A 23,388-nucleotide genomic window follows, 5' to 3' on the forward strand; every position below is an offset into this window, starting at 1 on the left:
TAATTATACACTTCAGGCTTTCTCAAAGCACTCAACGTTTTGTGGGAACATCAATCATAGGTTTGTCACAGAACAAAAATAAAAACCATGTGACATTCCTAGATTGAAGATGAGAGGAAGGCACAATGGCTGAGTGATTTGAATGACCCATTAATGGTAGAAAACTGAGGAAACCAGATTCTCCCTGTTGTTCTTAGGCTAGTGAGCTCCATCTACATTCAGATCAAACACATCTGTTTCTGATGAAAGTGATGGACATTTCACTTCTATTTATCATGCCTTGCTAAGTAGGAACCGAAATGGATCTTTTTGCTAGGAAAGAATTAGGAAAAACCATTAATTTGTTTGATTTCTTTTCTACACACAAAACTTGCTCTAGAAGATGTTTCAGGACCTCTGCCTCCTTCCAATTGTAGGTTTTTATATGATGATTCAAAGTCAATAGTGTTCCTCTTTGATTCAGATTGTGGACACTTTCTATATATTCTAGTTGAGTTCTTTCTTATTGGAGACATAATAGAACTTTCTGTTTCCAAATTCTTGGAGACTTTATTCAAACAGTGTGTAGAATTTCCCACTCATACCTCTATTAATCTTCAGGATAACCTAGTATTGCTCACTCAATAAAACACATGGATTTTGGATCATCACATCTGATGGACTAGGTGGCATACATTTGTTCTAATTTAGATTCATGCACATAGCCTCTGGGACAAAGAGTTGGGCTCAAGGACCTACTTGGGAGGTGTTCAAGAAAAATGGGTAAGTAAAACAAGGAAAAAAAAGCAAGCTGATAACAGTTTCACAAATATTGTTATTGCTGAGGACAACTGACTGCCATACCACTGGCCACTAAATGAACACACGTCAGATAAAGAAGAAAAGAACAGGCAGGGGTTCTTCGCTCATGACTCCTGTGATCTTTTGGCACAAGTCTGATGCCATGAATGTGAAATCCTTAGTACACATGGGCCCACATTACAGAGCAGAGGGCATCTATAGTCACATAACCTATCCAGATACAGAGAGAGACAGCTGACACATAATAAACTGTCTTACAAGGACCACCATTTAAGTCAAAGCCTAGAGATGCCAGGGAATCTGTGGTTGTAGCTCTAGTGAGGATGTATTTTGGAGCAAAGCCGTGAGGTAGATTTGTATTGCAGATAATCTTTCGAATCTCAGTAGCCCACAAAATCTGGAGATATAAAAACCAAATCTATCTTGATCTTGATTAAAAGCTCTAAACCTAAGCAGATTAAAAGCTATAATTTCCACAAGCTAACAGACAAGTTGATGTGGTTACCTTCTGATTTCTCAATCAATTTCAATGACTTCTGGTTCAGTCCACACTTAATAATTGGTCACATAGAGTTTGCATTTTTATGCCTCTGTGCCTAAATCTTGGTATTGAGGCAGTTTTTGAAGAGACTACACTAATAAGACTTTCTCCAGACTAAATCTTTTAGGAAAATTAAGGTCTATGTAGATTTATGAGTCAACACTGAGATGTCATTAATTCTCCATAACTACTTACAGAATTGCAAAATTTTTACTGTATTGGAAAGGCAAAATAAAATACTTACTTACTGCTTGGCCAGAAGTGAAAATTTTTAAGTCCTAGTAGTCATGGTTATTTCTTTCCTTGGTGGCTAATGCTTGTCAGGTCTATATCAAAAGGGAAGTCATCCATAGTAGGCACACTGTTATCTCTCACCCTGGACCCACGTGTTTTGAGTTCATGAACTTTTTTCATTGTATATTATTCCCAGGGCTTTGAGAGGTCACCTAACCTGTTGAAATGTTGATTTCCACATCAACTCTACTCAATCAAACAGATAAAAATGAAATGATGGATACGTAATAGATTTGCATTGACTTAATTCTGTACAATGCTAACCATTCATTCTGCTCACTTTACGACAACTCTCATCTAGCTAGAGCGTCTTCCAAATGTCCTGAGAAGCCTCTGAGCATCTCTATTGTCTGCTTGGATTCTGTTGGCTTCCCTTGTGTCTGCTCCATTAACGGAGTGTCTTAGAAGCAGATGTCTGGGCAAAACAAAAAGCCATCAGAAAACATAAAATTATCACTGATTGGATTCATTTTTGCTGATCATTATGCAGGGATATGCTAACTTTTATCTTCAACAACTATCTTAAATAGTGGTTATGATCTTAGTTCTTAGAGAGAGGGAGACTGAGGGTGCTTTGTTGATGGCTATATCTGAAGACACAGCAAAAATGAAATAGGTAGTAATTATTCAAACTATTATCAAGTTTACTGATTAAAATTCATTTAGTTAATTAAAAACACTAAAATATTGCTAAATATTTATTGTTTTTACTGTTGAACCTAAAGCCTCCATTCATTTGAACAAAACTTCACATTTATTTAGATAGATGATGCAAAGCAATGACCCACCGCTGAACTCTGTACTCCTAGAAGTAATCCAATGCAAAGTACAGGTAAACTAAGGAGATTTCGAGCAGGCAACATTACACATGCATTGCAATGTGACAGAAAAGGTTCAAGAGTGAAAATGGGGAGAGGCTCAGTCAGCAAAGTGCTTGCTATATTTAAATGCTGGTTACTTACATAAACAGTCAACTTTGTTAGAGATGGGATCATGTACAAGGAGAGACTGTCTCAGAAACTAAGGAACACCAGCAACAGACATACCAAAGTAGACAGGGCAAAGCTCACAGGGCCTTAACCTTGAAAAAGAGCTATGGGCTACTAAGGAGCACAGAGGACAGGAGAATTAGACTTCTCCAGGGAAAAGCACAGTAATTGATTTTTCCAATACAAAATGGTCAGCCCTGAAAACATACATGACAACAATGCACAAGCAGAGCAGGTTACATTTAGAAATATATATGTGTATATATATATATATATGCATGCACATATGTGCATGTGGCAACAATTAGTGAGTAAAGAGGACATGAATTTGAAAGAGAGCAAGGGGAAGGATGTGAGAGGATGTGGGAAAGAAAGAGAATAGAGAAATGACATAACTAGAATCTCAAAGGAAACCAAAAACTCAAGTTGGAAAGAGATTGAAGACACCTGATACTGAACTCTTCTCCACAAGCACCTGCTAACATGTTAACATATATAAACCTGTACATACAGCCTCCACATGCAAACATGCAGGTTCAAGACCTTGTAATAGGTCTCCCTAAAGGCCTACGTGTGGTTACAAAACTTGATAGATAAGAAGAGAGGGAAACATAAGGTGCTTTTGAGATGAGATGTTTCCTTTACGTGTGACTTTTGTCTCCGCGTAGAGAGAAAATGAAGAAAAATATGAAGATGAAGAGAAGCATAAAATGGGAAACATGCAACAAAGGAGAGGAAGAAAGATCTTTTGCTCTCTAAATTGTTAGTTTGATCTTAAAATCCCCATTCAAATCATAGTTTTAGAAGTTGTGGATAAGGCTTCATGATATTCACAGCATGAGCACATACCAGTTCAAGGTTCAAGATTAGGTCTCCAGCATCAAGATTAAAATATCCTTATCAATTCTATAGAGAACAATAGAACTCAGTCAAGAATAACATAATGTCTTCACATTATCATTCTGGGTAACATGAGGCTGTCAGTCAGGCCAACAACAATCAGTCCTTTCTCCCACATCTTTATCCCTCTGTTGTGCAAAATTTAGAAGGAAATAAGCCAGCAAAGCTTTAATGCCCACCACCCACTGTAACAGCCTCAGAAGAAAAACCACAGTCAAAAGTTCATTCTGCTCTGATGACAGGAGTTGGGTCAAATGCAATAAAATTTCTGAGTTGGAAACAAATTGGGCTTGATATAGACAGCATTAATTTAATATCATTGTGCTCCAAACTTTGTCTTACTCATCCAGGCATAAGGGAGATGGGGATATTTGCATGAAAATTATAGTCATATCATCATTACCATGACCTCTTCTGGAAGTCACTTTATTCTGAGATAAATAAGACAATTCAAATAAGGATACAAGGCTCTGGCAACAGATACCATTTTCTATTATTTTGGGGGTTTTTTTGTTTATTTACTGTCTGTTCATTCATTTGTATCATTGGCCCAATAATTGAACTTTATTTCTAGATACCTGGTATTTAAAAGTCTTGATTCTGTACTAAGACAGGAAAATGGGTAATCTCCTCCCTGCTCATTAAGATTCATGACTGACACTGCTATACTAAAAGATAGTAAGATAGTAAATTAACAAGAAAATAATGCGGCCAATGTATTAAATTATAGTTTTATATGACAGTGTCATTCAAGTGGATGATTCAAAGACTCAAGGCGGATTAGTCAGGGTTTTGCTATTCATTTTACACTCAGTTAAGAAAGTCAACAAGACCTATATATTCAGTGTCTTATTAGTCTCTCTTAGCATCTCTCCTCCCAAGAATGAGACAAGGCTCCTGAAAGAGAGTCATGTGGTCTACTGCAAGATGGAGTATGTCAGAGAACTTTATAGTGAGCTCCAAAACACCAAACATTTGAAGAAAGATTAATTGCTAAGACTCATCTCAAAAGCAGGAAGTTTGGTTTCATACATTGAGGAGAGGAATCAGATTGTGATGGGATGAGGAGACAGAAATATTAAAAAGTGAAGAGAGGGTCTCAATTTGTAGTGTGGTCTAGCCTGGAAGTCACTATGCATTCCAAACTGCAAAACTGGCCTAGAATTAGCAATTGGCGTGCCTCCAGCTCTCCAATAATGGGATTACAGGAGTGTCCTGCCATACCTTAAGAACATTACTTCCAAGGCCTTCCGTTTCAGATATGATTGTCTGATCTCAACAGAGGAAAAGCACAAAGGTAAGCTCAGAAACATCAACTGTAAATGGTTGCTAAAACTCAACACGCCATAGTGCCTTTTGATGGAAAGTGGAAGAAGCAGGCCTCTGGTGATTGTTATATTGAAAGAATAGGGCTAGTGAGTACATCAAAGGTACTTGTGGAGAGTGACTTTATGGTCACCATATGCCTTACAACAATAGAGTCAGTGGCAAACTTAAGTGTCATTTTCTACTGTGCTGCAGATATAGTGTCTCATTTTCAATGCAGAAAACCAAAATAAAGAAAAGATACCTGGCTCCTTTAAGGTCATATGATTAAAAAAATAATTGAGAAATGGGGTGTTCTAATAGAGACGGTCATGGCTCCTCTAAGGTTATATCATAAAACCTAATGCATTCCTGGTAAGAAATAGAATATTCTGTCTCACGGACTTCTGTCTGTCAGTCCTAAATTTTAAATGGCCTGGGACCCTTCCACATTTCATCCTTTTGAATGTTGTATGGTGCATATGTTTCTATGTGGATTATGAATATTGCTGTTGTGATTTAATATTTACCATGGCCAGTGATAGGTGTTGACCATTTGCATGTTACTTACACAATTTAGTCACCCCCGTGTACACTCAACCATTTTCAGGGACTAATAACCACAAGCTTCTCTCCCACCTCACCTCCGAAACTCTGTACCCACTGAAAAATTCACTAATCCTTTGTCCCTGTAGCCCCTAGGAGTCACTTATGAATGTTATTTTCTGGCACAAAGAATATTTTTTTAAAAGTTTAGCTTACAAAGAAAATAATTGTAACTATATGCAAAGGGGAGAGGATACAAGAAAGAAAAAACTTTGTAAGTAGCTCTTCAGTACTTTGAACTCTGTGAATGTGCTGTGTATATCTTTAAAAGTCACTCCACCTCTCAGCCCGCCTCCTCAGTAGTTGTCGCTAAATTTTTTTTTTTTTTTTTTGGTTCCCAAGTGTCCTCAGCCTCAAAAAGCAGCTAGCAACGCAAATTCTCTTTGTAGTTTCAGAACAGGTTTGTTGCCATGGATCCCACAACGCAGCTGGAGTAGACTAGTAAAAGGTAACAACTAAAGATCTAGTCAATAGATAGGCTGCGGTTCTTCTTCTGGAAAATCCTGACTGGTAGGATTCCTTTAAAGGCTCTGCCCCAAAGTGCTTTATGTCATTACTTCAACTGCTTGAAAAGTGAAGTTCCAGGAGACCGCAGAAAGAGAACCTGCCTTGGCCCAAGCACTTCCCACTAATGGCCAATCCGAGGGACAGTGCTGGTACTAATGGGACTCTACGCAATCCCAAAACCCAGCCCGGAAAAAGACAGAGCACTGATTGTGTGAAAAATGGAATCTCGAAAGAAGCCCAGGTAAGAAGCTACCTTTTACATCTTTAACCAGCACAGCCAAAATATTTCTGTGTTTCTCTTTGCAACACTGTTTAAGCCAGTCTTTACTAAAAGCAAAAAGAAAGAAAAAAATGGTTTCTTTCATGAGATGTTTTCTTGGGTTGTCTCTGTGTTTTGCCTAATCATTTCTGTATGGCTGTTATGAAGCTTTGATGTGAAAAGGGAATTTCTTCTCCAGATAAGAAATCTGCATACAGAGTCACAAGATCCTAGATTCTTTAAAGTACAGACTTTGTAACTTTTTTTTTAACTCCGGAGCATTCTGGGGGACATGATAGTGAAAGATTAAACTCTTTGGCTCATCAAACAACCTTCTACACTCAGGATGCTTCCAAAGTAAAAGGGAAGTGAGGATAAATCTTTCTGAGATTGTAACCCTTCTCCCTGGTGGAGATGAAATGTGTCTCTGGTTGGAAGGATCTTTTGGATGTTTAATAGAGCATTGTCACAGCCTACTACATAATGACAGGCTAAAATCTATCTTTGAAATTTGACCCCCAGTATTCTTTTCTAAAAAACACTTCAGGAAGTATAGCTTAGGGTATTCTGCACTCTAAGAGCAAAGAAGCATCTTTAAAACAGAAGTTTTATTTCCATTTCATACTTTTCTCCCTCATTTTTGGAACAAGGCTGAGGTTCGGCAAAATATTTGAGAGGTTGTGCTAGGCAAGACAAATTTAAGAAAGTACTCAAAATAATGTCCCAAACCTCTGAGGTTCTTGAATAAAACCAATGTCCATGTTGCATATCATGCCCAGACTCTGGTCTGATTCACATGGTGAGCTAATCTGCTTGAGGACAAATGTGAGTAGACAGATGAGCACACTAACTGGGGTGAGTTGGGAAAGCTGTATGCCGAACCCCATGCAACCCTTCCCTTGTTCAATCACTCTAAGGATACAGCCTCTACTGGGGAAAAGTTCAGATTGTGTCAAGCACACAGAACAGACAAGGCTGGCTAGGTATCAAACTTGTAGGTCCAGTTGAGAGGGGAAGAGAATGCATTCTCAAGAGCCTGGCTTATATAGTGAAATGATATGGTCCCCCAAACATAGCCCTCTCTTACCAAAAGACGTTAGGAAGCATCTACCGGAATCCTCAGTCTGGAGCAGGATGAAGAGAAAGGGCAGAAGAGAAAGCACAGCACTGAACACCATCCACTCAGATCATTGCTAAAATGCCCCTTGTCTCTGACCTACCTGTCTTGCTTGCCACTGTTTACCTTCTAGGTTATTCTGATTCTCAGCTATTTTATTTGAACAGGGATGCCTTCAAACAAGTTTTCTTTATTTATCTTGGTTTCAAAAGTACATTTTAGTGCTTGAAAATGAAAGGGTAAATGGATAGCACAATCATTCCTATGTAAAGTCAGGACCCCAGAGGTACCTAAGTATAAGTGTACAAGACCACCCCATCCTTAGTCATGGAAGCTTCTTCAGGAGCAACTGACAATGTCGCTCCTGTGGCCTTTCTTGACAGCTCTTTTCTCACCAGTGATCCCGATCCTGTTTGCTAAGATATATTTAGATGTTTCTAAGTTGAATTTGGCTTCCACTGAGAGCCTCAGTTGTGCTTAATATTTCCCTGAAACAATAAGCTCTCCTGAGATCCTGACAGGATGAAGCTAACAAGGGCCTATTTTTCTCCCTCCAAAGTATGAAAAAAGTTCTTTAGTATCATGATCCTCAGGCAAAATTTTTAACCCACGGGCCCCTTAACAAGCTAGCCTGGACCAACAACCTTGCCTTTTGGCAAAAACAATCCAAGCATGTGGTGCCTGAGATCAGTGGTCTTCCAATGTCTGCTGGGACTTCAGTCCTATGGGACAGTGCTCAAATCCTACCAGCGTCAAGAAAGGTCCCTTTCCATTTCCTTTTCTGCTTCTTGTGCTCACACCGAAACAGTTCCCTCTTTCACACACAGTTCCTCTGTAAGGTTTCGTTGGCAAAAATTCCCCAGCATAGTAAACTAAAGGTAAACACTGTTAGGCAGATTCTTGGGAATGTCCTTCATTTTCTTCCAGGGTAGCTTGGTGTGAGCTCTGTGGTTCCAGCATGTGGGCTCAGAGGCCAAACCTCACAACTGACCAGAAGCCTGAACTATTCCATTTTGGAAATCATCTAGAGTTTCTTTCTGGAGCTTTTCTGATCCTTAATCCTATTGCCCATCTTCCCTTGGTAAAGCCCCAGATGCCCCAGGGATGAACTGAAACAGGCTTTTTATCACTGATTAAGTCCATTTGTTTGAAAGGCATTGGAGGGATCAAAGTGACTGCTACCACTCTCTTAGGAAAACGTGAATAACCACTGAGCTATGTAGACTATGCTTGAGATGTAGTCATAAGCTCATCACACAGGATGATGCTATTAAGCAATGGTAAAAAAAACTTACTCTCTGAGTTTAACGAAGAAGAAAACAAAAGTATCAAATTCAAATCATTTTCCTTGATTTTTCACCTTTGCACTCAAGCAGAAGGTATAGACAAGAGTATGAAAAGATCAGCGATGTTTACAATATTATAACTTTACACAACATTATAAAAGATACTGAAAATTTCAAATGTAAAATATAAATGAAAGGATGGACTGTAAAGCTGGCTCAGTCAATAACAGCACTTGCTTTTTTTTCAGAGGACCAGGGTTCAAGCCTCAGCACCTATATGGTGGCTCACAATCCCTCTTAACTCCATTTCTAGGAGACCTGGCACCATCTTCTGGGCTCCACCAGCACCAGGCTCGTATAAAAAATAAATCTTTAAAATATATCATTGAAGTGAGAAATTCCTTTACAGTAGCACGAAAATAAAAGGGCGTATGAGTAGATTTTAAATTAAAGTAAAAAATAATGTAGAGAAAGTGACACTTCTGAGATGCATAAAATAAAGCTAGAATAAAATGAAATCCATATATTAACGATAAAAACAATAAGATAAAAAGTTTGCAGTTCTGTCTATGGTGGTTTATAAACCTCATGTGAGTAGAACATTTCTTAAAGCAGACAAACAACTTTAAAATTATGTAGAAAATTAATAAGGAAAAATAAACAGAAAATTGCTCTAAAAAGTAATAATGAGGGAAAATAAACACTGTTATATAAGAAATAACTGAAGACTTTTATAATGACAAATAAGCATACCATAAATATTAGAGGTGATTATAAATCCAAACATAAGAATAATGGGAAATATAGACTAAAATCGTATTCACATAGAGAAAGTCATCATCACTATAGCATAAAACTCAAGATCCACAAAAGAAGAGGTTTAAAACTTACCTTGATAAAAATAAAACATTTCTTTCTGAATGACAAAAGCAAAATTTAAAAACTAAAACACATAAAATCATGAATGGGCACATTATAGGCCAGAAAAGTGTTTACACTTCACAGCATAAAATGAAAAAAAAATTCATTTATGAAGACATTTTAGAACCCAGCATCCAAAATGTCTAAATCCTGAGACAACAATGGAAAAATATATGAAAGAATATAGAATGTGAGAGGATGCTAGAGGATGGACCATCACAGAATCACAAAGAAATAAAGACCCACTTTCTCAGTGGTGTCTATGAAGTGCAAAAATCAAGATGGAATGTAGTTTAAAGAACCTAGTTATTTAGATCAGTACGACCCCAATGCTAAAGCTAATAAATAAAATTGTCAGCCACTGCTTGATGTCACATGCACATTTAATATAATGTGCCTCACTTGATTTTCATAATAATACTTCTAAACCCCTATTTATTTCCATTATTTTGTATAGATAAGGAAATTGGGGTGCTAAGAACATAAATAACTTCTCAAGGTTATAAATGCTAGAAAGAAACCCTGCCAGGAGACCATTCCCCTGGAAAGCCTTGGACCATAATTGTAAGCACAGAATCCAAGAATACTCTGCCGTTCTTCCTACTGCACATCATTCTGTAGTTGAAAGTGTTGCAGGTAACCAAAAATAATAATAATTATAATGCTCTCCAACATGTATTTATCTCTTTCAAAGCACAGGTCATTCTAAATGGCTTTCATCCACCATCTCATTACATTTTGACTTGACTTGCTTCAGCAGTTAAGGAAACAGAATGTTTAATTAAGGTCATCAGCTCATAATAATCAAAACAAAGCTTGGAAATTAGGTTTGCCCAATCCCTAATCTCAAGGCTTTGTTCCCTAATTCACACTGTCTCTCTAAACACAAAACAGTATTAAGAATAAGATATTACAAAGAGGCCCACAGCACGAAGGCACAATGTTAGTATAGACTATGGGTATTATGGGTCGCTTTATCCTTTCTATTTGGTTCTTCATAAAAATGTGAGATCATTTTCGCAAATAACTCCAAACTCACATGTTGGGGCTTTGTATATACAGCACTGCTCAACCACAGAGACACCACAGCAATGAACGATTTGCCTCTGTGGTTCACTTTGAACTTTCTAGGATAAAGAACATAGTTACCCTTGTGACTTAAGTCATGTCGACTCAGAGATAAGCACATAGGACGTGCCGGAATTAAGTTGCCTGGTACTATAGAATGCCTACCGCTTTTAGAAGCTTGCTGCAGGGTACATAGCTTCCATGAATATGTGGCTTGGTGTATGCAAATTTTTCTGAAAAGATTGATATCAGTAAATGATAGGTGACAAAAATAAATGAACAGTGAGTATAAATCATTTATGACATTTCTCATTGAGAGGTAGAATCTCATGCTGTTCCCATTGAACCGAGGTGTGACCTAATGTTTTACATAGATAGTACTAAGTATGACTAAGCAGCACCCTAGGACTTCTGAGGCTCAGTTCAAGAAGACTTATAGCTTGAACCCAGTCTTAATAGAATAGTTACTCTTGAAACTTAGATGGCATTCTTGGCAGGAACAAAGTAGATAAGAACCCAAGTAAGAGGAAGAAAGTGTGCTGTGTTCTTAGCTGAGATGTCTTAAAAGCTTGCAAACCATGAAGTAAGCTAGTTTCATGGTGGCTCCACTTTCATTGGAACCTGTCTGTTTCAATTGATTCTTGGGTCCCATCTGAGCTCTGACAAATGACAGATTTGCAAGTGTTGGTTCTCTTAAGTGTGGTGATGCCTTATGACTCAGCAGGAGGAACTGGACATGTGAGTATTCTATTTGTTTAAAATACATAGGGAAGTCATCTTTCATAGACATTTTCCATACTTGCACATACTTTGAGGAGTTTATTTCAATTACCCATTGCTCTCAAGTTTTGGTCATGATTCCTTCCCCTGTAAATAAACATCTAGCCTATTTTGTTCAGTTTTGTCTTGTTTAGAATAAAGGATTGTGTGTTTAAACTAGATATGTATCTAAAATCCAAATACATCAACTCAAAATCAAAATTATTTGCATAATTGTTTCATCCTGGGAAGACAATAAATGATTTGTCCATCTCACTGTTTTGGGATGTTGTACTAACATCTGATGCCAGAATAAACAAGCTGAAAGAACTCTCGTGATTATTTCCTAACAAAATGTCATTAGGAAATTCATTTCTTTTTCACTATCTACCGGAGATGTTCAATAGTATCTATTAAACTTAGTTATCAAACATTTCCACTCTACTGCTATTGTAGGAGAGTACTCAATAATGTCTGAAATATAGTAAAAGCTTAGTAAATCTAGACATAAATTCTGAATTCCTTCATCCAATGGAAACATCAATCTTCACATTAGTAGTATTTGTCACAAATATTTACTCTCCTTTACCATGGTCTAAATGTTGAATGAGTGATTTCCCCAGAAGTTCACAGTTAAACTTTGATACTCAGTATTGTGGTACACAGGTGATGGAACTTTCAAGAGCAAAGCCTGATGAAGTCATTAGATGACTAGAGCTTGCCCTTGGGAATAGTAAAGGTAGTTCTTTTGGTACCTTGAGTTGGTTCTCATCAGAGGGAGCTACAAGAGTGAAAACAATCCCAGAATCATTCTGCCTCTTTTTCTATATGTGATCTCTTGGGTTTTGTCATGAGGTAATAGAGACAAGAGAGCCATTGTCAGGGCCAGCACTCTTTTTTGAAGACTCAGTCTCCAAGACTGTCCAAGAAATTAACCTCTTTTTAAAATACTTAACTTCAGGCCTGCAGTAAGCAATAAAAACAAACTGATACACTTTTTCCTTAAAGCTTTTCTTCTCTTGGTTTTTAGGATGTACTGCTCTTGGTTTTTCTCCTTTATCAATAACTACTGTTTTCTAGTTTCAGTTATTTCCTGCTGAGGTCTTTGACCTACAAAGAATGGCGACCCAGGAGTCAACACTTTCATCTTTCTTCTTTTCCAATTGCATTGATTCTCATAGGCTGTTTTTCATGATGATCTGACTTTGTCTCCTCACTGCAGTAGGTCTTTTACAAACAGCTATTACACACACACACACACACACACACACACACACACACACACACACACACACACACACACGATTCCCTATTTAATCTCTGGCCTTGAATATTCAAAGAGTTCTTAAACATAACTTATGTGCAACTGAGTGCCTCTTTCCATTGCATAAACCTACTCTGGTTAAGGGACTTCACTTCTCAGTAAACAACTCCATTCTTCTTGTGGCTCATACCAAACACCTAGGCATTAGTACTAAGTTTTCTTCTTCCATTTTTCCTTTTTACATTTCTTAGGTTTTTTGCTTTTTGGTGTGTGTGTGTGTGTGTGTGTGTGTGTGTGTGTGTGTGTGTACATATGTGTGGGTACAAAAGAGGACATTAGATCCTCTGGAACCTGTGAGCTGCCTGATATGTTGGAAATCAAATTCTTTGCGAGAACAGTAAGCACTTTGACTTCTCTAGGACTAAATTTAAAAAAAAAAAAAACTCTGCTGTGTGATACGCAGGATTCATGTAACTATCAAAGTTTTACACTCTGCTCTTATGCATGCCATTGCACTTACAAACTTCCAAGAACATGATGATTAATAACTGTCTTCTTCAATTGGGAGTGGTAGCCCACACCTATATCCCAGCAGAGAAGATATGAGAGTCAGAAGGTCAAGGCCAGCCAAGCCTATAGGCTGAGAATCTATCAGAGAAAGGAAAAGACTTGAGAAAAGGAGAAAAGGAGAGAGGAAAAGGGGAGGGAGGGAGGGAGGGAGGGAGGGAGGGACAGAATATACCATCTTTGTAAAAATCACTAGGCACAAGTTCAGTTTTGACAGCCAGGTACCAGAAACTTTTGGATGACATGCAGACACTACTTTGTGTTCTATTCCAAGCCCGGTACGTTCAAGCTTTTAAAAGTAGGACGTTTTCAAGAAAATAAAGATAGAAATAAAATGTAATTCATGATGTCAGTATGATTCTTACTGCTTCTTAGAAGAAGAAAAAATGCCTAGATTAGAAAAGAAGCTGGCTAATCCCTCAGACAGGTAGGCTTGTCAGCAGATGCTAATAAGTTCTGCATTCCTCAGAATCTGACATCTACAAAAAGTCAGTTTAATCTATTTTCCCATCAGTGACTCCATACACAAAATAATTTTATAAAAACTTAACTAATAAACTTTGACATTGCTCTAGAGTTAAGAACTTTACAAATAATAATTTGTTCCATCCTCAAATAACCACATAGGCTTAAGATGTTTGTTGTGCCCATTTTCTAGATGAAGAAATAGAATATTAGCAAAGTTTCGTGACTAAACATCTAGTGATATATACAGACTTGTCCTTTTGTCTAATTTTGTCACCAGACAAAAAGGCATTTATTATAGCATTTTATTATAAACACTTGCAAACTTACAGAATTTTTAAAAAATTCTACAAAAAATGACTCAGGTATCTATTACATTCTACAGCTGGTATTTTGCTACATTCTGTTCTATATCTATTCATTATCTCTCCTTCTACTTATCCATCAATCCAAATATTTTATGTATTTTAAAGAAGTTGTAGAGCAATTATATTATGTTCCTAAACCACTCAGCATGTATACCACTAACTAGACTTCAAAACTGGCCCATAGTTCTTTTTATTGGAGGAAAAAATTACAAATATATAATGTAGGTCTTTCGGTGAGTTTTGACCCAGACTGTCTTCTGATTAATTTTACTAGATAGATTTTTCTAAGAACATTTGATTGGAGGTTTTTAACTTCTTTGGTATCTTCTGCCCCTGAGATTCTCTCTTCTATCGCCTGCATTTTTGTGGTGAGGCTTGCATCTGTAACTCCTGAACTCTTTCCTATGTTCTCTATCTCCAGTGTTGTCTCCCTCTATGATTTTGTTATTGTTTCTATTTCCATTTTTATATCCTAGATGGTTTTGTTCTACTCCTTCACCTGTTTGGTTGTGTTTTCCTATAACTCTTCAAGGGATTTTTGTGTTTTCTCTTTAAGGGCTTCTACTTGTTTACCTGTGTTGTTCTGTATTTCTTTAAGGGAGTTATTTATGTCCTTCTTAAAGTCCTCCATCATCATAATTAGATGTTATTTTAAATCCAAATCTTGCTTTTTCTGATGTGTTGGACTATCCAGAACTTGCTGAGGTGGGAGAACTGGGTTCTGATGATACCAAGTAGTCTTGGTTTCCATTGCTTAGCTTCTTACACTTGTTGTTCATCATCTGATGTTAGTTGGTGTTGCTGTCTCTGACTAGAGCCTGTCCCTCCTGTGGGCCTGTGGGCCTGTGAGTCTGTGAGCAATGAGAGCACCCCTGGGAGATCAGCTCTCTCCAGGCAGGTTTTCAGTCTGTAAACTTGAGGGACAGCCTTAGCTCTGGGCACAGATAGACAAACATCCTGCCCCGGGCTGGTCAGCGGTTTCTGTGCCCTGTGCTTTACTGGTGGATTCCTCTCTGGACAATTAGTAGAGCAAAAGTGGGGTCTTGCCTGTGGGATTAGAGTGAAAGCACTCCTAAGAGACCAGCTCTCTCTGGGCAGGTTTTGGGGCTTTCACTTCTTAACATGGGAACCAATCTGTAACATGGGAACCAATATACCAATATACAGATTTTCATCTGGTTGGGTAAAGGAGGGGCTCACCTGTCGATTTTCAACTAGAGAAATGTTGATTGTGTAGATCCACAATCCCAGTAGGATCAACAGCTACTTTTATTGTTGTTTTTAGAACATACCAGCTAGTGAAAGGTATTCTGAGATTAGAAATCCTCACAATTCCATCCATCTTTTATCTTAAAATGGAGGAATAGCCATGCAACCAGACTGCCACTGCCTTCCATTATCATCAATATGCGTCTTGGTCTCTCGATATTCAATGGAAGGTCCTTCCTGGGAAGTCACAGGAAGTTTCTTTTTTAAAACAAACAAACAAACAAACAAACAAAAACCCCTCAGTTTCACAACTGATCTCATAAAACTAGAAGGAGCAGCATGAAAGAGTAAAAAGAGATCCTAAGATAGGGGAAAGAGTTATCAAACACAAGAGATACTTCTAAGAAAGGGGAAAGGAGCTCCAAGGAAGGGAACATGGTAGAACAGAGAAGGGACACAAAGGAGAATAAACAAATGTGATATGTATATATGAAAATGCTGTAGTAAAACTCATCATTTTGTATGACCACTTTTAAAAAACATTAAAATTCAATATCATAAAATTGCATCCATCAGAAGTAAATACATTTCTTTTTCCTTCTCAAAATAAAAACTACACATAAAGCCTTCCACTTCTGCCTTAAAACATCAGATAAGAGAAATTAATTACAATTCAAGTTAAGGATTATTATAGACATAAATGCTTACTTTTAAAGTAAACTTCTACTTTAAGAATTACATTTAAAGTAAGTTTGTCCCTTTAAAAATATCATTAATCCTCATGATAAACATTCAAGTTTCACGTAGAAGTAACCAATGTTTGGAAAGATTTGATAGCCATACCTAGCAAACTATAGAAACTGGATCGTCTAACTTTTTCTTAATTGGTTATTGTGTTTGTATACTTTTCAAATGTTATCCCCCGTCATGGTTCCCCAAAGCCTTCCCCACTTCACCCTCCTCCCCCTGCCTCCACAAGGGTGCTCCCCCTCCCACACATCTGCTCTGCCCTATCATTCACAGGACCCAGGGCTTCCCCTCTCTTTGATGCCAGAAAAGGCCATCCTCAACCACATATACAACTGGAACCATGGTTCTCTCCATGTGTACTCTTTGGTTGGTACTTTAGTCCATGGAAGCTCTGGTGGTCTGGTTAGTTGATTTTATTGTTCTTCCCATTGGGTTGCAAGCCCCTTCTAACTCTTTTATTATATTATTATTATTATTATTATTATTATTATTATTGTTGTTGTTGTTGTTGTTGTTGTTTTTATTGGATATTTTTAAATTACTTTTCAAGTGTTATCTCCTTCCAAATCTTTTATGAGGGTATCCCCCCCCCACCCATCCACCCCTACCCGCCTCCCCACCCTAACATTCCCCTACACTGAGGGGTCCAACATTAGCAGGACCAAATGTTTCTCCTCCCATTGGTGCCCAAGAAGGCCATCCTCTGCTACATATGCAGCTGAAGCCATGGGTCTTTGGATTTTGGTTTAGTCCCTGGGAGCTCTGGTTGGTTGATATTGTTCTTATGGGGCTCCAAATCCCTTCAGCTCCTTCAATCTTTTCCCTAACTCCTCCAATGGGGACCCTGCTCTTAGTTCAATGGTTGACTGCAAGCATCACCTCTGTATTTGCTCTGGCAAAGTCTCTCAGGAGACAGCTATATCAGGCTCCTGTCAGTATGAACTTCTTGGCATCAGCAATGTTATCCATCACCAAATCCTTTAGCCCGAATGCCCTATTGATGTCACTCACACAATCACACTTGAATCCAGTTTCACATTGATAGGTCTATGACCTCAAGCAAAAAACTTGACATTTTTGCTTCTTCAGGTTCCTCATCTGGAGCATGGAGATAATAACAGTGCCCGGAATGAGGGTGTTCTAAGAAATAAATACATTAGCATATACAAGTTCCCAGATATTACCAGGCCCTAAGGGAAAAATACTCAATAAGTATGCACATGTTTACGCATGCAAAACACTCTGCAGCTTATAGTTCCACCCCTTTTTTGAAATATTATCAGAATATGATAAGAAGATGCATATTGAAGATGCTTTTACACAGTTATAAACACTTGAATAAAGTATCTAGTCCTCAAATGAAATTAAACTGAATGTTAGCACACCCTATTATGAGCAGATGCAGGTCTTAGGTTGGCTGTAAAAGCAATGCGGTGAATTCAGGATCCACAGTAGATCTTTCCATTGTCACGTTGAATTCTTCTCTTGGTTCTTATCATGCCTATACACATAGCCATACCCGCCTCCCCACCCTGACACACACATACATATATATGTGCGCGTGTGCGCACGCACATACACACACACATACAAAATATCCTATTGCTTATTACTCTTGCTCAAAAAAGTACTTTGACAATTAGTAAAATTGCAAAAATCTATGTGATCACAAAAGAATAATGTTTGAATTCTATCTTGGAATTGCATAACATAGAATTAAAGATTTTATACAGCATATCAGAGAACAAGACTTCCTCTATGTCTCTCTTAAAAATAATTTACCTTTGCCTCACAGTATTACATTATCGTAGAATATCCATTCTACATTATTTTCTTATAAATCTTAACCCAGGCTTACTTCTAGATGCACTATAGGAACATGAGTTAATTCAATCTCTGGTCCCTTTCCCAAGTCATTGGCATCAATGATTCAGCAGGGAATCTGGCTTATGCAATATGGTATGTTGTTCAGTTGCCTACTTTGATATTATTCCAAAAGAAATTTAACTCAACATCTTTTCAACTATTAGAATAATAATGGCAAAAGAGACCCATGTCCTCATAAAACCATATTATTGACATCAAAAATATAGCTTAGTGTTAAGTTCTCCATAGACCCAAGATTTCTGTTCTTAGAGTATAAAACTTCAGAGGGCTGATGCCTATTGGTTCAACCCAGAGAACCTAGACTTCAGAATATCATAAATCTGTAGAAATCAGTTTTTCAAAAAGCTAATCATATTAGTAAAACTTTCTTTTGTCATGATCTAAAAGATTATAATAACTCATTATCCACCACCAATATCACCATAAACCCAAAACAGAAGTGAAGCCAACATCTAAGGGATATAATGTCTGATTAAAAGTAGTCACTGAGATATATGCACATGCACTTATGTGCTTAAAGATGTATGCATGTTGTATGGATAAGAATTTATGCACAATTATCACTTTAAATTGTACCATATATTATATAAGTAAAAATGTTTAGCAAATGTCTTGCAAGAGCTGTAGACCAGCACTTAGGAAAAGTTAGAATCACTAAAGAGAGGCAGAACAATGTGAAAGGGTTGTTTTTATATTTGTCAAACTCCAATACCACAGTTACTCACTCCTACATCTTTTAAAACAGAACCATTTTGCTCCTTTTCAGGAAAACACCACCTTGGTACACTCCTCCGTTTACTGCTGACGTGGCTTTTGTTTGAGTAAACAACTGTGGCCAGTTGCCTAAGATCTCAAAATGACCTGTGGGAAAATATATTTGTCCCACTAGCAATTTCAGGTGCCTGTAAACAACACATCCCATGACGTCACTAAGATCCCAAACTAAACCTTCAAGAAGCCTAGAATTTAACATGTTTGTCAGGCAATGGGAATGACGTAGGACAAGTAGAAGAATCCCACAAATGATGGAATTTAGGCTTAGAGTTAACTAGGACAGCTAGACATTTTGTCCATGGGATCGTGCTTCCTATTAATATTCTTATTAGGCCAACCCAACCAAATATTCATAAATCCAGTCTCATATTCAGAAACAAAAGTGTTCCATACCAGCCTGAGAAAGTGATTTAGTAGCTAAAATAACAATTTGCGTGTACCAGTTTTGGGTCCATTTATTCCTCTCTCGTACCAATAGAGTATTTTGTGATTAGAAACAATGATGACTAAAAGTTACCTGTGTTTCCTACACTGGTTGATCTATGGGTGCAGGTAAATAAATATTTGTAAAAGTTAGACTTGCTCTGAATTTTGTTTTGCATTATATGACACATTGTAAGGAAAAATATAATGAGATAATTATAGTCTGGAATCAAAAAATAAATGATACTGTGAAGGTTATTTGAAGACAGTACATGTACTTTCTGTATAAGCAGAAGGTTTTCACAGAAAATAAGGTAGTTGGACACATTCAATGTTAAAAACGTGATGCAGGTTTTGTGAAGAGTCAGTAGAGGAAGAGGAGGAGGAGAAGGACGAGGAGGAAGAGGAGGAGGAAGAGGAAGAAGAGGAGGAAGAAGAAGAGGAAGAGGAAGAGGAGGAAGAGGAAGAGGAAGAGGAAAAAACGCAGCAAGGGAATAGATGTCTGAAACAAAGAACCAATTCTTAATAAACACAGGACAGAAGGATGGCAGTCGAACCCAAAGAAAATTAGCAATTTCTTCTCCAGACTCAGATGGATATTTGCTTCTGCCAAATACCACTCTCCATTCAGTCTACTGTGGGGACCAGGATGGTTGGGCTAAGCCCCAAATACAACATCTTAACATCAAGGACGAAGCAAAAGAAATCAAATCATCTGAATTCAGAGCAAAATATTACTTGAAAACTATACGCGATTTACATATCCTCCCGCATCCCGTAGCCCTACTCACATTATAATTCACCCATAAATCATTATCTTCTCAGCATTGCAAAAGACTACCTCAAGGCACACCGCATTTTGATATTCAAAACTTGTATCTATTGTTGCTTCATTGCTGTGCAATTTAAGAGAACAGCCTTGTGACTAGGAGTCAAGCTGTCCACGTCAGAATCAACTATATTCAAAGGTAATAGCTAATCAGTTGTATTAACAAAAGTAAAACAAAAATAAGAGATTTAGTCATTAATCATATCTATCTTTTCTCATGTATTTGACTGCAGATATATAGTGAATGTGTATTTCATGCTAGCCCTTATGCTAGAGCCAGCTACACACAAATAAGTCATAGGAACATATCCCAAAATTTCATCTTCTTGATCTGAATACATCTTTCCTCTATTCTTAAAATATGGTTATTTTGTGTGCTAATTTTATCTCACTACTAAATACAAAAATACTTGAGAATAGAAATTCTAAAACAAACTTCCTATGTTGTTTTCACATGACTTGCAGATGTATGCATTTAGTAGTCTTTTTTAGCTATTAGTAAGCATTAGAAGAGGAAGAATGACATCACAGTGGCTATTTTATTTCTGAATTATGTTCTAGTCTAACATGTCTCACGGTCTAGCTTCATATTTCATTTTGGCTTAAACACATGGAGTTGAGTGATTCAATTCAGATACATATTTTCTTGCTTTATTGTCTGGGCCAAGTTACTTAATGCCCTGTTTCCACACACACACACTCCCTCTCCTCCCTTTCTCCTCTCCCCTCCCTCTCCCCTCTCCCCTCTCTCCCCCTCTCCCCTCTCTCCCCTCTCCCTCTCCCCTCCCCCTCTCCCTCTCCCCTCTCTTTCCCTGTCCCTCTTCTCCCCCCCCCCTCTCCTCCTCCTCCTCCTCCTCCTCCTCCTCCTCCTCCTCCCTCCTCCTCCTCCTCCTCCTCCTTCTTCTTCTCTCTTCTTCTTCTTCTTCTCTCTCTCTCTCTCTCTCTCTCTCTCTCTCTCTGTTATTTTATTTATTTACATTTCAAATGTATCCCCCTTCCCAGTTTCACCTCTGCAACCCCCCATCCCATTGGCCCTACCCCTGCTTCTATAAGGATGCTCCACAACCACTCACCTACTCCTGCCTCACCACCCTAGCATTCCCCTACACTGAGACATCAAGCTTTCACAGGACCAAGGTCCTCCCCTCACATTGATGTCAGATAAGGAAATCCTCTGCTACATATGCAGCTGGAGTCATGGGTCCCTCAATGTGTACTCTTTGGTTGGTAGTTTAGTCCTTGGGAGCTCTCGGGGATCTGTTTGGTTGATATTGTTGCTCTTCCTATGGGGTTGCAAAACCCATCAGCTCCTTCAATCCTTCCCTTAACTCCTCCATTGGAGTCTCCATGCTCAGTCTGATAGTTGGTTGAAAGCATCTGCATCTGTATTGGTCAGGCTTGGGAGAACCTCTCAGAGACAGCTATATCAGGTTCCTGTCAGCAAGCACTTCTTGGCATCAGCAATATTGTCTGGGTTTGGTGGCTGCATATGGGATGGATCCCCAGGTGGGACAGTCTGTGGATGGCCTTTCCTTCAGTCTCTGCTTCACTCTTTGTTCCTGTATTTCCTTTAGACAGGAGCAATTCTGGTTAATATTTTTTAGATGGATGGGTGAAATGTTCTATAAATATCTATTAAATCCATTTGATTCATAACTTCTGTTAGTTTTACTGTGTCTCTGTTTAGTTTCTGTTTCCATGATGTGTACATTGGCGAGAGTGGAATGTTGGCGCCAACTACTATTATTGTGTGAGTTTCAATGTGTACTTTGAGCTTTAGTAATGAATCCTTTACAAATGTGGGTGCCCTTGCATTTGGGGCAAAAATGTTCAGAATTGAGAGTTCATCTTGGTAGATTTTTTCCTTTCATGAATATGAAGTGTCCTTCCTCATCTTTTTTGATAATTTTGGTTGGAAGTTGATTTTATTAGATATTAGAATGGTTACTCCGGCTTGTTTCTTGGAACCATTGGTTTGGAAATTTTTTCCAGCCTTTTACTATGAGGTAGTGTCTGTCTTTGTCTCTGAGGTGTGTTTCCTGTATGTAGCAAAATGCTGTGTCCTCTTTATGTATCCAGTGCGTTAGTCTATGTCTTTTTATGAGCGAATTGAGTCCATTGATGTTAAGAGATATTAGGGACCAGTGCTTGTTGCTTCCTGTTATTTTGTTGCTAGAGGTGGAATTATGTTTGTGTAGCTATCTTCCTTTGAGTTTGTTGTAAGAAGATTAATTTCTTGCTTTTTCTTGGGTGTATTGTTCTTCCTTGTGTTGGAGTTTTCCATCTGTTATCCTGTGTAGGGCTGGACTTGTGGGAAGATATTGTTTATATTTGGTTTTATCATAGAATATCTTGGTTTTTCCATATATGTTAATTGAGAATTTTGCTAGATATAATAGTCTGGGCTGGCATTTGTGTTCTATTAGGGTCTGTATGACATCTCCCCAAGATCTGGCTTTTAGCATCTCCAGTCTCTGTTGAGAAGTCTGGTGTAATTCTGATAGGTCTGACTTTATATATTACTTGACATTTTCCCCTTACTGCTTTTAAAATTCTTTTTTGTTCTGTGCATTTGGTGTTTTGATTATTATGTGACAGGAGGAGATTTTTCTGATCCATTTATTTGGGGTTCTGTGGGCTTCTTGTATGTTTATGGGCATCTTTTTTTAGGCTAAAGAAGTTTTCTTACATAATTTTGTTGAAGAGGTTTTGGCCCTTTGAGTTGAGAATCTTCACTCTCTTCTATACCGTTATTCTTGGGTTTGTCCTTTTTATTGTGTTTTGGATTTCTTGGGTGTTTTGAGTTAGGAGCTTTTTGCATTTTCTTTGACTGTTGTGATAATGTTTTCTATGGTATCTTCTGTACCTGTGATTTCCTTTTTTCTCTTGTATTCTGTTGGTGATGCTTGCATTTATGACTCCTGATCTCTTTCCTAGATTTTTCTATCTCCAAGGTTGTCTCCCTTTGTAATGTTTTTATTGTTTCTATTTTCATTTTTAGATCCTGGATGGTTTTGTTCAATTCTTTCACCTGTTTGCCTATGTTCTCCTGTATTTCTTTAAGTGATTTATTTATGTCCTTCTTAAAGTCCTTTATCATCATCGTGAGGTGTGATTTTAAGCCAGAACCTTGCTTTTCATGTATGTTGGAGTATCCAGGTCTTGCTGTGGTGTGGGAACTGGGTTCTGATGATGTCTTGCCATCTGGTTATCTCTGATGTGAGCCAGCCCTGCTGTCTCTGACTAGAGCTTGTCCCTCGGGTGAGCCTGTGAGCGTGTAAGCCTGTGAACATAGAGCACAGATGAAAACCAGAAGCTCTCAACTTCTCTTATTAGGTAAAAATAAACTTTAGATTTCGATTATAGTTGATGATATAGGTGTTTCTCTGACAGGGTAACTTCATTCTCAAAGTTCTGAAATTTTCTTTTCCTTTTTTTCCCCCGATTTTTATTTTTTTTTTTTTTTGAGAAAGGTTTCTTGACAAAGCCTTGGATGTCT

The 23,388-nt window shown here is 37.9% G+C and overlaps 1 protein-coding gene across 1 annotated transcript in view; it reads left to right on the forward strand.

The window, feature by feature from the left end:
• The first annotated feature begins 5,781 nt into the window (after positions 1–5,781).
• Sptlc3 (serine palmitoyltransferase long chain base subunit 3) overlaps positions 5,782–23,388 on the forward strand; it is a 110,720-nt gene continuing 93,113 nt past the window's right edge. The window contains exon 1 of the mRNA XM_032904299.1: positions 5,782–6,184. Coding sequence (XP_032760190.1) covers positions 6,068–6,184 — 117 coding nt within the window. The 5' untranslated portion in view covers positions 5,782–6,067. The remainder of the gene's footprint in view (positions 6,185–23,388) is intronic.

The sequence above is a fragment of the Rattus rattus genome, chromosome 5 (assembly GCF_011064425.1).
Source record: "Rattus rattus isolate New Zealand chromosome 5, Rrattus_CSIRO_v1, whole genome shotgun sequence".
Taxonomy (NCBI): domain Eukaryota; kingdom Metazoa; phylum Chordata; class Mammalia; order Rodentia; family Muridae; genus Rattus; species Rattus rattus.